Source organism: Saccostrea echinata, unplaced genomic scaffold (genome assembly GCF_033153115.1).
Source record: "Saccostrea echinata isolate AGI-Se365-2 ecotype Australia unplaced genomic scaffold, CSIRO_AGI_Sech_v1 ptg000036l, whole genome shotgun sequence".
NCBI classification, from domain to species: Eukaryota; Metazoa; Mollusca; class Bivalvia; order Ostreida; family Ostreidae; genus Saccostrea; species Saccostrea echinata.
This window is the reverse complement of record NW_026889785.1, coordinates 829,164-845,039: the sequence shown is the minus strand read 5'-3', so window position 1 is coordinate 845,039 and position 15,876 is coordinate 829,164. Positions and strand designations below refer to the sequence as shown.

General features: G+C 34.6%; 1 protein-coding gene across 1 annotated transcript; it reads left to right on the top strand.

Moving 5' to 3' along the window:
* Nucleotides 1–393: 393 nt before the first annotated feature.
* LOC133199824 (uncharacterized) lies at nucleotides 394–5,037 on the top strand. The gene is made up of 3 exons (XM_061335650.1): nucleotides 394–2,474; nucleotides 2,516–3,287; nucleotides 3,397–5,037. Exons 1-3 carry the CDS (start codon nucleotides 394–396, stop codon nucleotides 5,035–5,037), a joined length of 4,494 nt encoding a protein of 1,497 aa, XP_061191634.1.
* The last annotated feature ends 10,839 nt before the right edge of the window (nucleotides 5,038–15,876 follow it).

Genomic DNA, 15,876 nt, shown 5'->3' with positions numbered 1-15,876 from the left:
GGTGGAAAAGAATGGATATGCTTAACATGTAAGAAATCAATACAAGATAGGAAAATGCCAAAGTTGTCAATAGCAAACAATGTACAGTTTCCTCCCAAATCAGAAGAACTTGAACTTCATCAGTTAGAAGAACGCCTCATAGCTTTACGGATTCCATTTATGCAAATAAGGGAGTTGCCTAGAGGTAGACAATTATCTATCAAAGGAAATGTTGTTAATGTTCCAGTAGATATCCAACCAACTGTAAATTCTTTACCAAGACAGTTTAACAATGACATCACAGTTCCAGTCCGCTTAAAGAGGAGACTAAGTTACAAAACTTGTGATTTTGTGGAAAATGTGAGACCACAGCATGTAATCATTGCATAACACTGGTTGATGAGAAATAGCCAAATGTACAAAGATGCAAATATTCATATAGATGAGGACTGGGAAGCCAGAATAACTGCTGATAGCAGTGAAATCATTTCAGAATATTTCAACACAAGTACATCTGGGTGTACTGAAGGAAGGAATACAAACTTTGGTGTTACATCAGATGTGTTAGAAGAAAGTACTTTTGAAGAAATTGATGAAAGAGAAGGACACTCTGGCAGCTGTGACACATTACTGGATGATGCAAATCCTGTTCAAGATCAGGTATATACATTTGCTCCAGGAGAAGGACAGACACCATTGAGTTTGTACACAGATAAGGATGCAGAATTCTTGTCTTTTCCAACCATTTACTGTGGTCAGAGGATGGCTTCAAATGATGATCGTAAAGTTAAAGTTCATTACAGTGATCTTGTGAAATGGGAACTAAGAAACATTGACAGACGTGCAGCAAATAGTGTGCCAAATTTATTTTTCAAAATGAAGAAAATTCAAATGAAGCAGATATCGGACAAAGTCAATCTTGTATTGAGAAGATGCAAGGGCACAGAGAAGAAATTAACAGCTGGTGATGTTCTCAATCAGGAAGTACTTGACAAGATAACAAGATTAGATGAAGGATATTACATTTTTAGAACTTTGAGAAACAGTCCTCCCTATCTAGAGGCAAAAAAGAAGGAGTTGTTTGCCATGATTAGACAACTGGGATTACCAACTTGGTTTTCATCTTTATCAGCAGCAGATACAAGATGGCCTGAGTTGCTCAAAACTCTTGCTCAACTTAATCTCAAGAAATCACTTACTGATGAGGAAATAGACAAAATGACATGGGCTGAAAAAACTGACCTGGTGCAAAAAGATCCGGTGACATGTGTTCGTTTTTTTGATCATAGAGTACATGTGTTTATCAATACAGTTTTGAAGAGTGAGCATCATCCTGTTGGGGAACTGATAGACTTTTTTTATCGTGTTGAATTTCAACACAGAGGATCACCTCACATTCATATGCTCATGTGGATAAAAGATGCTCCAAAATTTAAGGAAGATCCAGTTACTCACATTGCAAAATTCATAGATAAGTATGTATCTTGCTCTGCAAATTGTGATGATGAAATTGCACCACTTATAGAATTACAAATTCACAAACATTCCAGAACTTGCAGGAAAAAAGGAAAAGACATTTGTCGATTTGGATTTCCTCAGCCTCCTATGGATTCAACTTTGATCTTGGAACCTTTATCAGCAGATGACTCAGATGCAATGACGTACAAAGAAATTTTTACGAAGGTGAAGAAAGAATTAGCAGATATGAAAGAAGGGAAAAAAATTTCTTTCAGTGAATTTTTACAATCACTGAACCTGGAGAAAGAAGATTACATAAAGTCAGTTAGAAGTTCCATTGATAGACCACAGCTTTTTCTGAAGAGAAACCCTTGTGAAATAAGAGTGAATCCTTACATGAAAAATGTTTTGTCAGCATGGCGAGCTAATCATGATTTGCAGTTTGTCCTAGACCCATATGCATGTGCCATGTACATTGTGTCCTACATTAGCAAGTCTCAACGTGGTATGAGTAATCTGCTTGATCAAGCATGTAAGGAAGCAAGGGAAGGAAATATGGATTTGAAAAAACAGGTTCGACACATGGGAAACAAGTTCTTGAATGCAGTTGAAATCAGTGCACAAGAAGCTGCATACTTAAATTTACAATTACCTTTGACAAAAAGTTCAAGAGATGTTGTGTTCATAAATACTTCACCTCCAGAAGAAAGAACCTTCTTGTTAAAAAGTAAATCTGCTTTAGAAGAATTGCCAGAGAATTCCACAGACATTCATGCAAGCAGTATAATCAAGCGTTATTCACAGAGACCAAGGCAGCTTGAAAACTGGTGTTTAGCAGATTATGCCGCTGAACTAGAAATTATATACCCAAAAGAATTTAAAGAAAATGAGGAGTTCCAAGAGCAAAATGATGATACTGAAGATGAACAAGAATTGAAAGACTTGGAAGATGAAGAAATGGATTCAGAATTGATTAGAATTGTTATGAAAAATGGCATCATTATTAGACAAAGGAAGAAGCAAAATGCATCCGTTATGTCAACTACTCCATCAAAATTGATTCTGAAAATCATTTTAGAGAAAGAATTTTACTCTTCCATCCATGGAGAAAGGAACAAATTGACATTAAAGGAAACTCAACTTATGAAGAAAAATACAATCAACTGAAGAGTTTTATAGCTGCTAAAGTTAAGAAGTACGAACGCAATGCAGAGGAGCTGGAAAAGGCACAGAGACAAGCTGAAGAGGTTGATGTACAATTTGATAGAGTAGCACCTAGCACAGAACAAACTGAAGAAGAGGACTTGGATGAAGGGAGTCGGGAAAGTGAAGCATTTGTGTATTTTGACCCTAAGCGTCCATTAAATCACCAGACCTATGACATAGGAATGGATCTTGGATTACCATGTAGTGCTAACAATGATGATCAAACTCATCAGTACAAGATGACCAATGAGCAGTATTTCCAGTTAGTTAGCAAGTTAAACAAAAAGCAAATGGAGTTTTTTACTCATGTGCTTCATTGGATTAAAACTAAAAAAGAACCACTTAGAGTTTTCCTAACTGGTGGTGCAGGAGTTGGAAAGTCTGTTGTTGTAAGAGCTTTGTATGAGGCACTCACAAGACACTATTGCTCTACTGAAGGTGAAAATCCAGATGACTGTAAAGTTTTACTTTGTGCTCCAACAGGAAAAGCCGCATTCAATATAAAGGGACAGACGATACATTCAGCATTCAAAATTCCTGCAAGTCAAGGATTTAACTGCAAGCCACTTGATAGTGAATCCTTGAACACCCTTAGAACAATGTACAAATATTTGTCAACGGTCATCATTGACGAGGTTTCAATGGTTGGAAATTCACAGTTGAATTGTGTGCACGAGCGTTTAAAGCAGATTAAAGGCAGTAAAGAATTACTTTGGAGGTATCAATGTCATTTTAATCGGGGATCTTTTCCAGTTAAAGACAGTCATGGATGGATGGGTTTTTGATGACTTGAAGAAAAACTTTGGACCATTGGCAACTAACCTATGGCGGGACTTGTTCACAATGCATGAACTTACGGAAATAATGAGACAGAAAGATGATGTTCATTTTGCTGAGTTACTTAACCGTTTAAGAGAAGGAAATCAAACTGAAGCTGATATACAGACATTGAAGCAGCGCTGCGTAGATGAGTCACAACCAGTATATCCCAGAGATGCTCCACGATTGTATACAAGAAATGAAAGTGTGAATGCCTACAACAACCAAGTGTTTCTGCTAGCTGATGGTGAAAAGGTTAATATACCAGCTCATGATTCTGTAGTGGGTAGGGAAAATTTATTACAGCACTTGAATTTGCCAGATGACTCCTCTAAAACAGCTGGATTGGCCAAAAATGTTCCCATAGCACTTCGTCTGCAATATGAAATCACTGCAAACTTATGTGTGGAGGATGGGCTGACAAATGGTACATCATGTAAGGTGGAGTACATAGAGAGGAGACAAGAAAGCACTGAAAGACCAAGTATAATTTGGGTTTCTTTTGATGACAGAAATACTGGAAAATTATGGAGATATCAGTATAGACATCTGTTTGGGCCTGAAGTAGATAAGTCTTGGACACCAATATTTGACGTGAGAAGAAGCTTTCAGTACCTGCGACACACTGTTGTACGTATACAATTTCCATTGCGACTTTCTGCAGCCAAGACTATACACAAATCTCAGGGGGACACAATGGTTCAAGCTGTAATTAATCTTGATATGAATCCAAAATTTACATTGCCACACATTCACTATGTTGCACTAAGTAGGGTAACAAAGATTACAGGACTTCATATTTTGAGTTTAAATGAAAACAAAATTTGTGCGTCTGAGAAGGTGAAAAAAGAAATGTGTAGACTACGCACAGAAGCAACTTTACAGTTATGTTTCAAGCCAATAGATTCGACAAACAACCAGACCATAAACATTGCGTTTCAGAATGTGAGATCACTGCATGCCCATTTTGCCAGTTTCAAGACTGAGCCAAATCTTCAACAGTGTCATATCATAGGAGTGGCGGAAACTTGGTTGACAGCATCAGATGAAAATGAAGACTATGAATTGGAGAATTACAACATGTTCAGGTTGGATTTTGCATTGAATCGGCAATGTGGCAGACCCCATAGAGGAATTATTACATACATAAGAAATGACTGTCAAATCAATAATCATGTTAGCCACTCAGACAAAGACATAGAATGGCAGTACAGTGAAATAAAGTTCAAAAATGAGAGTTATCAAGTTGTTGTGCTGTATAGAAGTCCAAGTTCTACTGTTGAAAGAGCAAAAAACAACTTTATCAACAAATTGTCTAAAGTAGTAAAGAATCATCAGAATATAATCATTATTGGGGATTTCAATATAGATCTATGTAATGGAGGCTCTTCAGTGGCAACATACATGTCTGAAGCTTTCAGTTGTAAACAAATTGTGTCGAAGACAACCCATTCTTCTGGATCATTGATAGACCATATTTACACAAACATGACATGTAATAGTATCACTGATGTCATTGAAAGTGTTTATTCTGACCACAAAATAATATATACATCTTTAGCTAGAGATTTTTGAAGGAACATCTTGGAGGAAAAAAAAGGGTTCATTTTATATTTTTATTAATGCATTGAAGCCAATGCCTCTTCAATGATGTCTGCCTATCCCAGAGAGGGGTAACATACCAATGTCTGACTCGCCGTGTGCGTTTGTACACCAGCGAGTGTACCTTCACAAGTGTGTGAAGCAGGGCAGGCGCCACTACCTGACTCGCTGCGTGCGTTTGTACACCAGAGAGTGTACCATCACTAAGTTGGTGATGCAGGTGGTTTTGAAAGTCATTCTCATAAGGTGTTGTTCACTTAAAGTGCATTTATCCCTCAGTATTTATTTCCCACTGAATTTTTTTTTGTTTCCCTGGTACAGTATTGTTAATATTATCTTAAATTACAAGTATAAATATTACATCTGTAAGATAGCTATTGAAAAAAAACTATCTTTGATATTCTGTTCTTCCTATGTTATTTGTGATACATAATATGACTATATTCATAATATGAATTTGGGTGTCTACAAGTGCATAAATCTCTGCTTATATATTTTATATATGTATGACTCAACTATATGTATATCATGCTTTTGATGAAAATATGAAGTCCCTTATGCTTAAAATCATAAGGAATGTTTATATGTAAGAATAATTTTTAAGTATTGTGCTGAGGGATACACATTAAGTGATATTTGTTTTAAAATGTGATATTAGCTCCCAAAGATATGTATAATTACTGTACTTGCTAATTTCAATTATTGTAATGGCTTGATCATAATAACAGAGTTGTGCATGCTTGTAAATATTTTAACTAGTACTAATGAACCTTTCTGAAAAGGTTTATGCAATATGTTTTGTTTTGATCTGATTTTCTTTTCTTTTTTTTTTTTTGGGGGGGGGGGGGGGTCCTCATTGTTATTTTCATGGTTCAAAAACTGATATAACTGTGAATATACATTATATGATATGCATTAGTACATAAAACTGTGAAAGACATATGTACTGGTTTTTTATGTGACATACTTGCAGGAATATAGACAATAATTTTTGCTCCAAATAATATGCTTAGGTCCTTATTACATTTATCATGTTAATATGTTATAAATGAATAAGCTTGTGTATATGCTGTATATTCCGAGCATCTTGTTGACAATTCTTGATACTTACTGAGACAATATTGAATGTATGTATCCATGCGCTGATGTACACTTAAAATAATTATTGTTGAAATACGACATTAATTAAAGCTGACCAATATTTGAATTCATATAATTATATTCATAATTGTTGAAATTATATGACAATATCAATATTGCATTTTATGACATACACATTTGTATCCCTCTTAGTTAATCTTCTTGATTATTTTATATCACACTCTTAACTTTTTTTTTTTTAAAAAAAGGTGTATTAATGCTTATAGCAATGTGGTGTAGATTTGAATTAAGTATATTTGAAATATTTCATGTAACAATTTTTAAAATTTCAATTAATTTGGTAACCAATTTATGGATTAATACTACAAGATACTGCACAAACATTTTAGTAAGTCAAAAGACATTATACATGTTACTTGATTTAATTTTATATTGTACTAGTTAAATACAATAATAATTATTTTTGGATACTTTATATGCTTTTTATTATGATTTTTAAAATCATGCAACACTAAGTGTTCCATCAAGGACAGATTGTGTTTTGATTTGTCAAACAATCCTTTGACTGCATTTCACACTTCTTTGAATTTCAAAATACTATTATGAAAGTAGTCTGTATTTTGAACATTTGACTATATATTATCATCAGTATATATAGATATTAAAAAAAATTGCATAACAAATTTATTGACAAATGAATATTATGAAAAAAGGATGTCACTGCATGACCATCATGTAAAGGGAGGTAAACCATCCTTCTTTAAAAAGAGTCATGCATTATTCATCAAGTATATACTATGATGATGAAATAAGTATTGAGAGGTGAGTATAATTGGAAGAAGGAGGTCACTGGCCAGCCCGTAAAGGGAGGTAAACCATTCTTCTTCACACATTTTCCATACACTATTCATCAAGTATATACTATGATGATGTACATGAGACTGTTTTCCAAACATATGAAAAACATGTATATATTAATCACAAAATACTTTGATAAGTACAATTTGAACATGGATTTGTATGTCAGATAATATTGAATATAAGAGCACATTTCAAATCATGATCTGTCCTGCTTCTGTGTCATGTAATTTACAGGATTGCACACAGTTTTCATATTGTAGTAGTGCACTAAATCAATTGATGTTAAGTGTATTATTGAAAGTTGAAAATTGAATGTATCATTCTTCAAAAACTATTTTGTCCCGTATTGTGTACAATTTGAGTTCATGACTATCAATCAGAGTTTGTGTAACAGTGAATTCTTTATATGCTTATAATGATTACAAAATTGATTTTTTTTATGAACTTTTTTTATAACCTAAAATCAGAATATATAAATTGAACAATATTCATTTTGTCCTTTGTCTTTTCTCATTGCAAGCTTGTGTACAGATTGTCTAAAGGAGATGAAAAATAATCATGCTTTAAATGATGAGTTTAGTTAGATGGTTCAGTTGTTACTTCATAGCTATAGAGGTTACATTTAAATTATCACAATGACTATAGAATCATTTCATCTTGAACAAAAGGCAGGCAGAAAACTCATTAAGACTACTGGTACTTGTACTGGTATATGATCCACTGATTTGCATGAAGAACTGATAATTACATAGAATGTCGAACATATAAGTCCCCCCTCCCCCTCCCCTTTTATGCCTGTTTGATCAAACCAGTAGAGCTACAGTCTCGACAGAGACTTCTGGTTTTTAGTAGTTCTGTAAAAAAAAAAATCAATAATGATAACGTGCATAAAAATTGTGAGTAATTTTTTTTTAATTACTTTAAACTAAGTCTCCATTGTTATTATTACGCTTTGATTTAATTTTTATTTCTCATCAGATAATTATTAATATATGATCATATAAAAAGGATCTCCCAACATATGATGTGAACGCAATCGTAATGATTTTCCGGATAATAATTACAATGATAAAAGCGATGAGTGGAAATTGAAAAGTGTGTAAAACTAGTAAAAAATGTTTTCAATATGCTTCAGCTGCGAATTACACAATAATGCTTTTTCTAAACATTGCGTTTATTGTGTTGTCCATCAATGCTTCTTGCAACATAGTCTGCAGAAATCATCGGTATCATCACATGACAAAAAATCCAGGTATTAGCATGTGGTTCAGTGGATTGATTGATTGATTGTATGTTGTTTTACGTCCCATTCGATAATTTTTCACTCATATAGAGACGTCACCATATACCGATGAAGGGCTCCAAATTTTGACCTTTACTCGGCACTCAGGGCCATTGAGCAGTGAGGGATCTTTATCTTGCCAACGCCTGCCGTGACACGGGGCCTCGGTTTTTAAGGTCTCATCTGAAGGACCCGCAACTTTCACTTCAAAGTGCCGAGCGCATGGCGAAGGAACAGTTGCTACCTATTTTTATCGACTTAGGTCAGTTGCGGCTGATATTCGAACTCACGACCTCCCGATCACGGAGCGAGCGCTCTACCAATTTATATTTTAAATGAAATTTAAATTATATCATTTATACTTCATTTTGACGGCAATACTTTTTACCAGTGATCACTGATTTCACATCGATGAATCAATTTGATGAAAAAATGCAATGAAATTTCTTTTCATCTTGGAATTCGTGTTTTTTTTTTTTTTTTTTTTTTTTTTGGTTAGTTTGTTTGTTTGGTTTTGTTTTGTTTTGTTTTTTTTTTTTCTGTTTGTTTTTTTAGGTCACCTGGGTCACTCAGGTGACGTATTGCTGTCCGCTTTTGTCCGTCGTCGTTTGTCGTGCGTTAACATTTAAACATTTTCAGCTTCTTCTCAGAAACCGCTCAACCAATTTCAACCAAATTTGGCATATAGCATCTATGGGTGAAGGGGGACAAAAATTGTGCATTTCATGGTCCCTGCACCCATGGGGCCTGAGGGGTGGGGCTAAAACCACCAAAATTAATGCAATCTTAAAAAAATCTTCTTCTTTACTCTTGGACATCAAGCAGTCAAACTGTTGGCATGATTGTAATGAGCAATGAGCCCTCTACCAAAATTGTGAAATTCATAGCCCCAGGGTCAGGGGTTCTGGTGTTAGGGCGGGGCTCTATTGATTATATAGAGAAAATGCGTTAAATCTTTGAAAATCTTCTTCTCTGCTCCTGGGTATTAGATAAACTAACTAAGTATATGGTTATAATGAGCTTGACTGCCTCTCCCAAAATTGTGAATTCTATGACCCCAGGGTCAGGGGTTCTGGTTTTAGGGCGGGACTCTATTGATTATATAGAGAAAATGCATTAAATCTTTGAAAATCTTCTTCTCTGCTCCTGGGTATTAGATAAACTAAGTAAGTACATAGTAATAATGAGCTTGGCTGCCTCTTCCAAAATTGTGAATTCCATGACCCCAGGGTCAGGGGTTCTGGTTTTAGGGCGGGGCTCTATTGATTATATAGTGAAAATGCATCAATTCTTTGAAAATCTTCTCTGCTCCTTGGTATTATTTAAACAAAGGAAGTGCATGGTTATGATAAGCAAGAATACCTCTTCCAAATTTGTGAAATTCATGTCCCCAGGGGTTCTGGTGAAAGGGGGGGGGGGTTCTATTGATTATATAGTGAAAATTCATAATTTCTTTCAAAATATTTTTTTCTAATCCTGGTTATAAAGCAGAGAAACAAATGTATAGTTATGATGAGCAAGGATGCTTTTACAAAATTTTTAAAACTTGTGGTCCCAGGGTTTCTGTTGTGTCTGGGGGGTGGGGGGGGGGGGGGGTGGGGTCTATTGATAATAAAGTGAAAATGGATGGATTCTTCGAAAATCTTAAACTACATGTAACTGCATAGTTATTATGATGCGGGTACCTCTTCCAAATTTGTAAATTTCCTGATCCTGGGTCATGGGTTCTGGTGTTAGGGTAGGGCTGTGTTTAATAGTGAAAATGCATTATTTCTTTGAAGATCTTCTCTGCTCCTGGGCATATTGGAGGCAAACAGAGGAAAAAGTTTTAATAAGCAAGGGTATTTTTACCAGAATTTTGAACATCTGGACCATTTGGTCAAGTGTTCTGGTCCTGGTCAGGGCTCTATTAATTTGTATTCTACAGAGTGAAGTTATTCCCCTTTGCCATTCACCTTTGATCATTAATCACTGTAGATAATGTATTTGAAAGGTTAATAGAAAAAGAGAATTATGCAAGAACATTTATTGTATAATACAAAAAGTACTTTCTTAGTCTAAATGATCAGGTAGACTTGGAAATAATACATGAATAAAAATGAAACAAAAATAACTTATCTTTTTAAATGTTCTTCAAAGGCCAAGTGAGGTCAATGTGAGAGGTTATAGACATTTTGTTACAAGTCTGCATGGTAATAGAGATAAATGGGGGACAGATTAGATGGATACTAGAACAATTATTTTGTTGATCTTAATCATACTATTTTTCTTGCTTTTTTGCAACAAAGCTTCAATTATCAGTTTATGGATCCTCTAAATTGTTGTACTCAGGTGACCGTTAAGGCTCTTGGGCCTCTTGTTTTTTTCATGTGTTTGATTGTTTGGTTGTTTTAAAGACAGAAATAAAAGTGTTCACATTTAGATTTGAAAATCTTGCGTTTTCATTGAATGTTTACTTACGAAAGTATATATATTCAGTACATACAGTACATACTGTGACGTGGGCTGTCCGCACGCTACTCAGTACCCCTCCCCCTACACAGAACAATACAAAAATTACCGCCAAACCCTTGGCCAATAAATCTACGTACAACGTATGTCAAAGGTCAGCCAGGCAGAATTAGTAACAACATGCAAAGTGAAATAGGTAAAAGTACGATGATGATAACGATGAATCATGATAACTATAAAACACAATAGCCTAGTCTTTATTAATTATTTCATATCATACCAACTCTGTCACATAAGTTAGAGTTATCTCTCTTTCGATCATTTAGCGGTGTTGAGTCGAAAAAAAAAGGGACGATCGATTTTTTTCGGGTAAAAACGATGACTTGCCGCCGGTCATTACGAGTGGTGAGAGGTCAGTTTTGCGGATGTGACCCACCGAATAACCAAAGAGTTACAATTTAAGTGCATAAACATCAACTTAATTGTACCGTTGCTTAGTAAGATGTACACTGACCCCCAATTTTCTTTCCGATTTTGAGTCATGCTATATGAGTACTTTAGACGAAAAGTTGTAAATTTGGATAATGTGTGGTTTCAACAGAACGGTGCTACGCCACACACTGTGTTCTTCAGTGGCTTGACAACACGTTTGGTGATCGAAACATTTCTTATCGTACCGCAGATGTTGGCCACCGCACTCCCCCGATCTAAACCCCCCTTGATTTCTTCTTGTGGGGTTATCTAAAAGACAGAGTATACTCTCCTTCCCCACAAACAACAGAGGGCCTAAAAACAGCAACTACACGAGAATTTAAATAAGATCAATCTATGTTGATACATGTAAAGCTGTGGTAAAAAACTTCAGAAATCGTGTTCAAACAATGTTAAAGGCAAAGGGACGACATTTGGAACATACGTTGTAAAAAGACATACAGTAGTTGGCCATAATTTAGTTCCCAAAATGGCCGCCGATGTTTTCGTGAATCTTTTTGGCGATGATATTTTGTCCATAGTTTCTCAATACGTTAAAAAATCTTACCTTTCTGCATCCGGATATAAGCACCAATATCGAATTTGGTTTTAAATTTATTTTCCTAATTCTATTTCCGTTTTGTTTGTTGATAATCGTCTGCTAACAAAATGATCGAGTCGCCGTGGAAAAGATTTGACACCGGAGGTGAGAAAAATCATAGTAAGTTTATCTAAGAAAGGTTATTCTGGCCATAAAATCTCGAAAATCACTGGAGTTAATGCGAGGACTGTAAATAAATTTATAAAACGAGTGAAAGAAAGGGGAAACGAAGAAAACCTTCCAAGAACTGGCAGGCGGAGAAAAACTGACAACAGAGCCGATCGTCGACTTTTTCGGATGGTACGGAACAACCGAAGGCAGACCTTGGAAGACCTCACAGATAAATTTAACAACAATTCTGTTGAAAATATTTCTTCAAGGACTGTTAGAAGAAGATTGTTTGAAAATAATTATAAAAGACATGTTGTTTCTAAGAAAATCACGATAAGGAGAGAAAACAGATCTCGGCGGACCAGTTTTTGTAGACAGAAATTGTGTTGGACAGTTGAAAATAACTGGTCTAAAGTAATTTTTAGTGATGAAACAAAAGTGGTAATTGGAGAGGACAAAAAAATGTGTGGAGAAAATCTAACGAACGTTTAATGGGAGAATGCACAGGAATGTTTAAGGACAGAGAGAAGCAAGGTACAATCTCTGCTATGTTCTGGGGCTGTATCACCTATAATGGTGTCGGAACAATAACACTTATAAATGGAAACATGAATTCCAATATTTATATTGAAACTTTGGATAGATATTTGTGGCCAGTGGTAACAAAAAACTTTGGAAATCACCCTTGGATATTCCAAGAAGATAATGCTCCTTGCCACGTATCAAGACAACGTAATGCCTGGAAATCAGACAACAATATTCCCATTTTACCTTGGCCTGCACAAAGCCCAGATATGAATATAATAGAAAATGTGTGGAGAGTTTTGAAAATCCGCATCAAACGCCGCATAAATGAAATTAACAACAAGTCAGATCTTGAAAGAGTAGTGACTGAAATCTGGGCATCTCTACCTTTACATTATTTAAAAAGCCTATATCAAAGTATTCCAAAGAGAATTAGAGCCGTAATTAAAGCAAAAGGATACATAACAAAATACTAGTAATTTAAGGTAAGTGTGTGTTGTTGTTTGCATGCTTTTTAAGTTTTACATTACAACAGGCTAGCCCAACATTTCACGGCGGCGGCCATTTTGGGAACTAAATTATGGCCAACTACTGTATGTTATTCCAAAGAAAGTGTTTGATGAGTAATGAGGAAACTGTGACAAATGTATGCTTGACAAAAAATTTAAAACAATCTTGTTATATGTTGTAATTTTCATAAATGTAACTTAATGTATTAAAATTTTTGTAACCGTATGAAAGTGTAACATATATTTTGGGACACCCTGTAAGGAAAACATTTATGGTTCAAATGTCCACGATTTGGTCGACTGACCATTAGTGGACAGACCTTACAAAGTTACTCACCTAGGAAATTGTTTAGCTTGCAAATTTGAAATAATTTTTTATCTTTTAGTTACGATAACATATTAACACTTCCTATAAATAATAAACACCTAACAAGATAATAGGGCATGATATATGAAATGAAGTTTCAGTAGGTTTGAAAAATTGCTATCGCTCCCCGTGCCACTGAACCAAAATTTATCTCTTTTAAAACTTTTATATATAAAATAAAATTCAACTGATAAACGACTTGATTGTTTGTATAAAAAAGGGAAAAGAAAAATGCTCCATGCGAGGATTGAACCAAAATTTTTGCAACTCCTACTTGCGCTGGACTTGTAACGCATACTACTGAGCTATCATCGCTACACAAACACTCTTGAATTTAATTTAAAATGACAAAGAAGCAACGCATTTACACGTTGGAATTTTTTTTTGAAAATGTTCATTTTTTTTACTGTCTCTGGGTCTTCTCTCCATTTTTTTTTACAAATATTTGTTCGTTTCTTTCAATACAAGTGTGGAGAGATGACCCAGGGAAAGCAAATTTGTAGAAATGTCAATCAAAAGTGCCCTCGTTCTTACTGCACTAGGCAAATGTCTTATCTGCATATATTAAATTATAACAGTTGTCCAATATATTTGTCGATTTTGCTTTTATCTAAGAAATAAACGACGTTATTCAGTGAACATGGCGTTATGAATAGCAATTGCTCTGCTGAAATATTCCATGATGCGCGCTAGCGCATCATTGACAATATGCCAGCAGAGCTGTTGCTATTCATAAAGCCATGTTCATTGAATAATCGTTGATTATTACTTAAATTTGCATTCTGTGATGTTGTCAAGAATATCAATGGAAATCCTGGCTTACATAAGGGTACGGCTGCTTGTCTCCAGTAAAGAAAAAAACATGACATAAAATGAGTAGACCTGATTAATCAACCTTTTCTCCAATAAATCACAAATAATATACATGTATATTGTATTTTCATCTCAACCACAGTTATCTGGATACACACCGCGTCATCTTCGAATTCTCGTAATTTTTTTGTTTTGATGAAGTTGTGACGTCATCGTTCAAAGTATTAAAATACACTGAGAGAAAATAACAATTTAACAGTATGATGAAAACAGAGAGTGCTTTCATATTGATTTTAACTTAAGAATATTTTTACTATGTTTTTCAAGTTCTTATAATTCATTTTAAGAGCTGAAATCGTTCTTAAAATAGATGTACTATTACAGAAATTTCGTTTCGTCTGAATGTGAAACACCCTAGCGTGAAGAGTTATCGTTCTTTGCAAAAATATGCATAAATATGAACAGAAAAAATAAAGATATAGCAGTTCTTTTCAATTTGTAGAAAGTTTTTTTATACAATTAAATGCATTGACCGAAATTTATTTTTTAAAGATATAAATCAGCAATTTTAATCATTTTGAATTTCTTTTTTTTTCTGAGAATATTATTAAAAACTAAGATTTATTCCTTTTGCAGAACATTTGAGATATCTATCTATCTATATCTATCTATCTATCTATCTATCTATCTATCTATCTATATATATATATATATATATATATATATCTTCTTCTGAACGCGTTGTATAACTGGAAAAGCTTGTACTGTGTGAGTGTGAGAAACGAATACTGCACTCATAGCAGAACAAGTAGCGGCTATAGTCCTATAAACGCAACTGATGAGTGTAGGTTCAGAGTTTGAGAAAACAGAGAGTATGCAAATATATTTGTTTATATTGCATTCATTATTATCCAAATAAGACTTCTGTGATGCAGAGTGGTCACGGAAAGGGCCTATATTTCTACCAATCACCTTGAAATCTTTTTGTCATGTTCTTTGGACAGATAAAATTGTTATACCCGCACATGCTTCCGTAATTAAAACTCTTTTGTAAAGTGGGGTAACTTTATATGATTTACGTTTTTCCCATGTTTTATGGCGGAAAGCAATTGGTGCCAACCCTAAATTTTTACAAAAACAAGGCACAAGGAGATAAATACATTTATTTTTTTGTATTTAGATCACGTTGCATATCCTGTAATTAATTACGTTCTGTGTTTTTGTATATTGAAGTTTGTTATAATTATGTTGACGGTGCGAACGTTAGGGTGAGCGCAGATACCTCTTTACATGTAGTTTTAATTTACATCCTTCTCTTCAAACCGCACGTGACGTTTGGCACCACTAGACTCTGACGTCACATGACTGAGGAGCATAAAGCAAAAAACATCAGCTCAATGCTTACAAGAGGAATATGCCAAGATTCATAATTCACCAAATCTAAAATTTTACCAAGTTGTTTTTGATACTTTTAAACGCTGTGGATACACCGATATATTAAAAAAGAAAACAGAGAGATCAATTATCAGCAGGTTGAGACTTAGTGCACATAACCTTGCCATGGATAAAAGGGAGACATTTGTTTATACCCACAGATGAAAGATTTTGTAATATTTGCAACACAAGAGAGATTGAAGATGAATTTCATTTTCTATTCAGCTGCCAAAAATACAATAATCATAGGTTAACGTTGGAAAAGATCCTGTTGAATTTTATCAAG

What these genes read in the sequence shown, in the direction of transcription:
- LOC133199824 (XM_061335650.1), top strand. Translation starts at nt 394, where the DNA reads ATGTACAAAGATGCAAATATTCATATAGATGAGGACTGGGAAGCCAGA. An exon ending in AAGCAAAATGCATCCGTTAT is followed by an intron (nt 2,475 to 2,515) that starts GTCAACTACTCC and finishes AAATCATTTTAG; the next exon opens with AGAAAGAATTTTACTCTTCC. An exon ending in TCATTGACGAGGTTTCAATG is followed by an intron (nt 3,288 to 3,396) that starts GTTGGAAATTCA and finishes GATCTTTTCCAG; the next exon opens with TTAAAGACAGTCATGGATGG.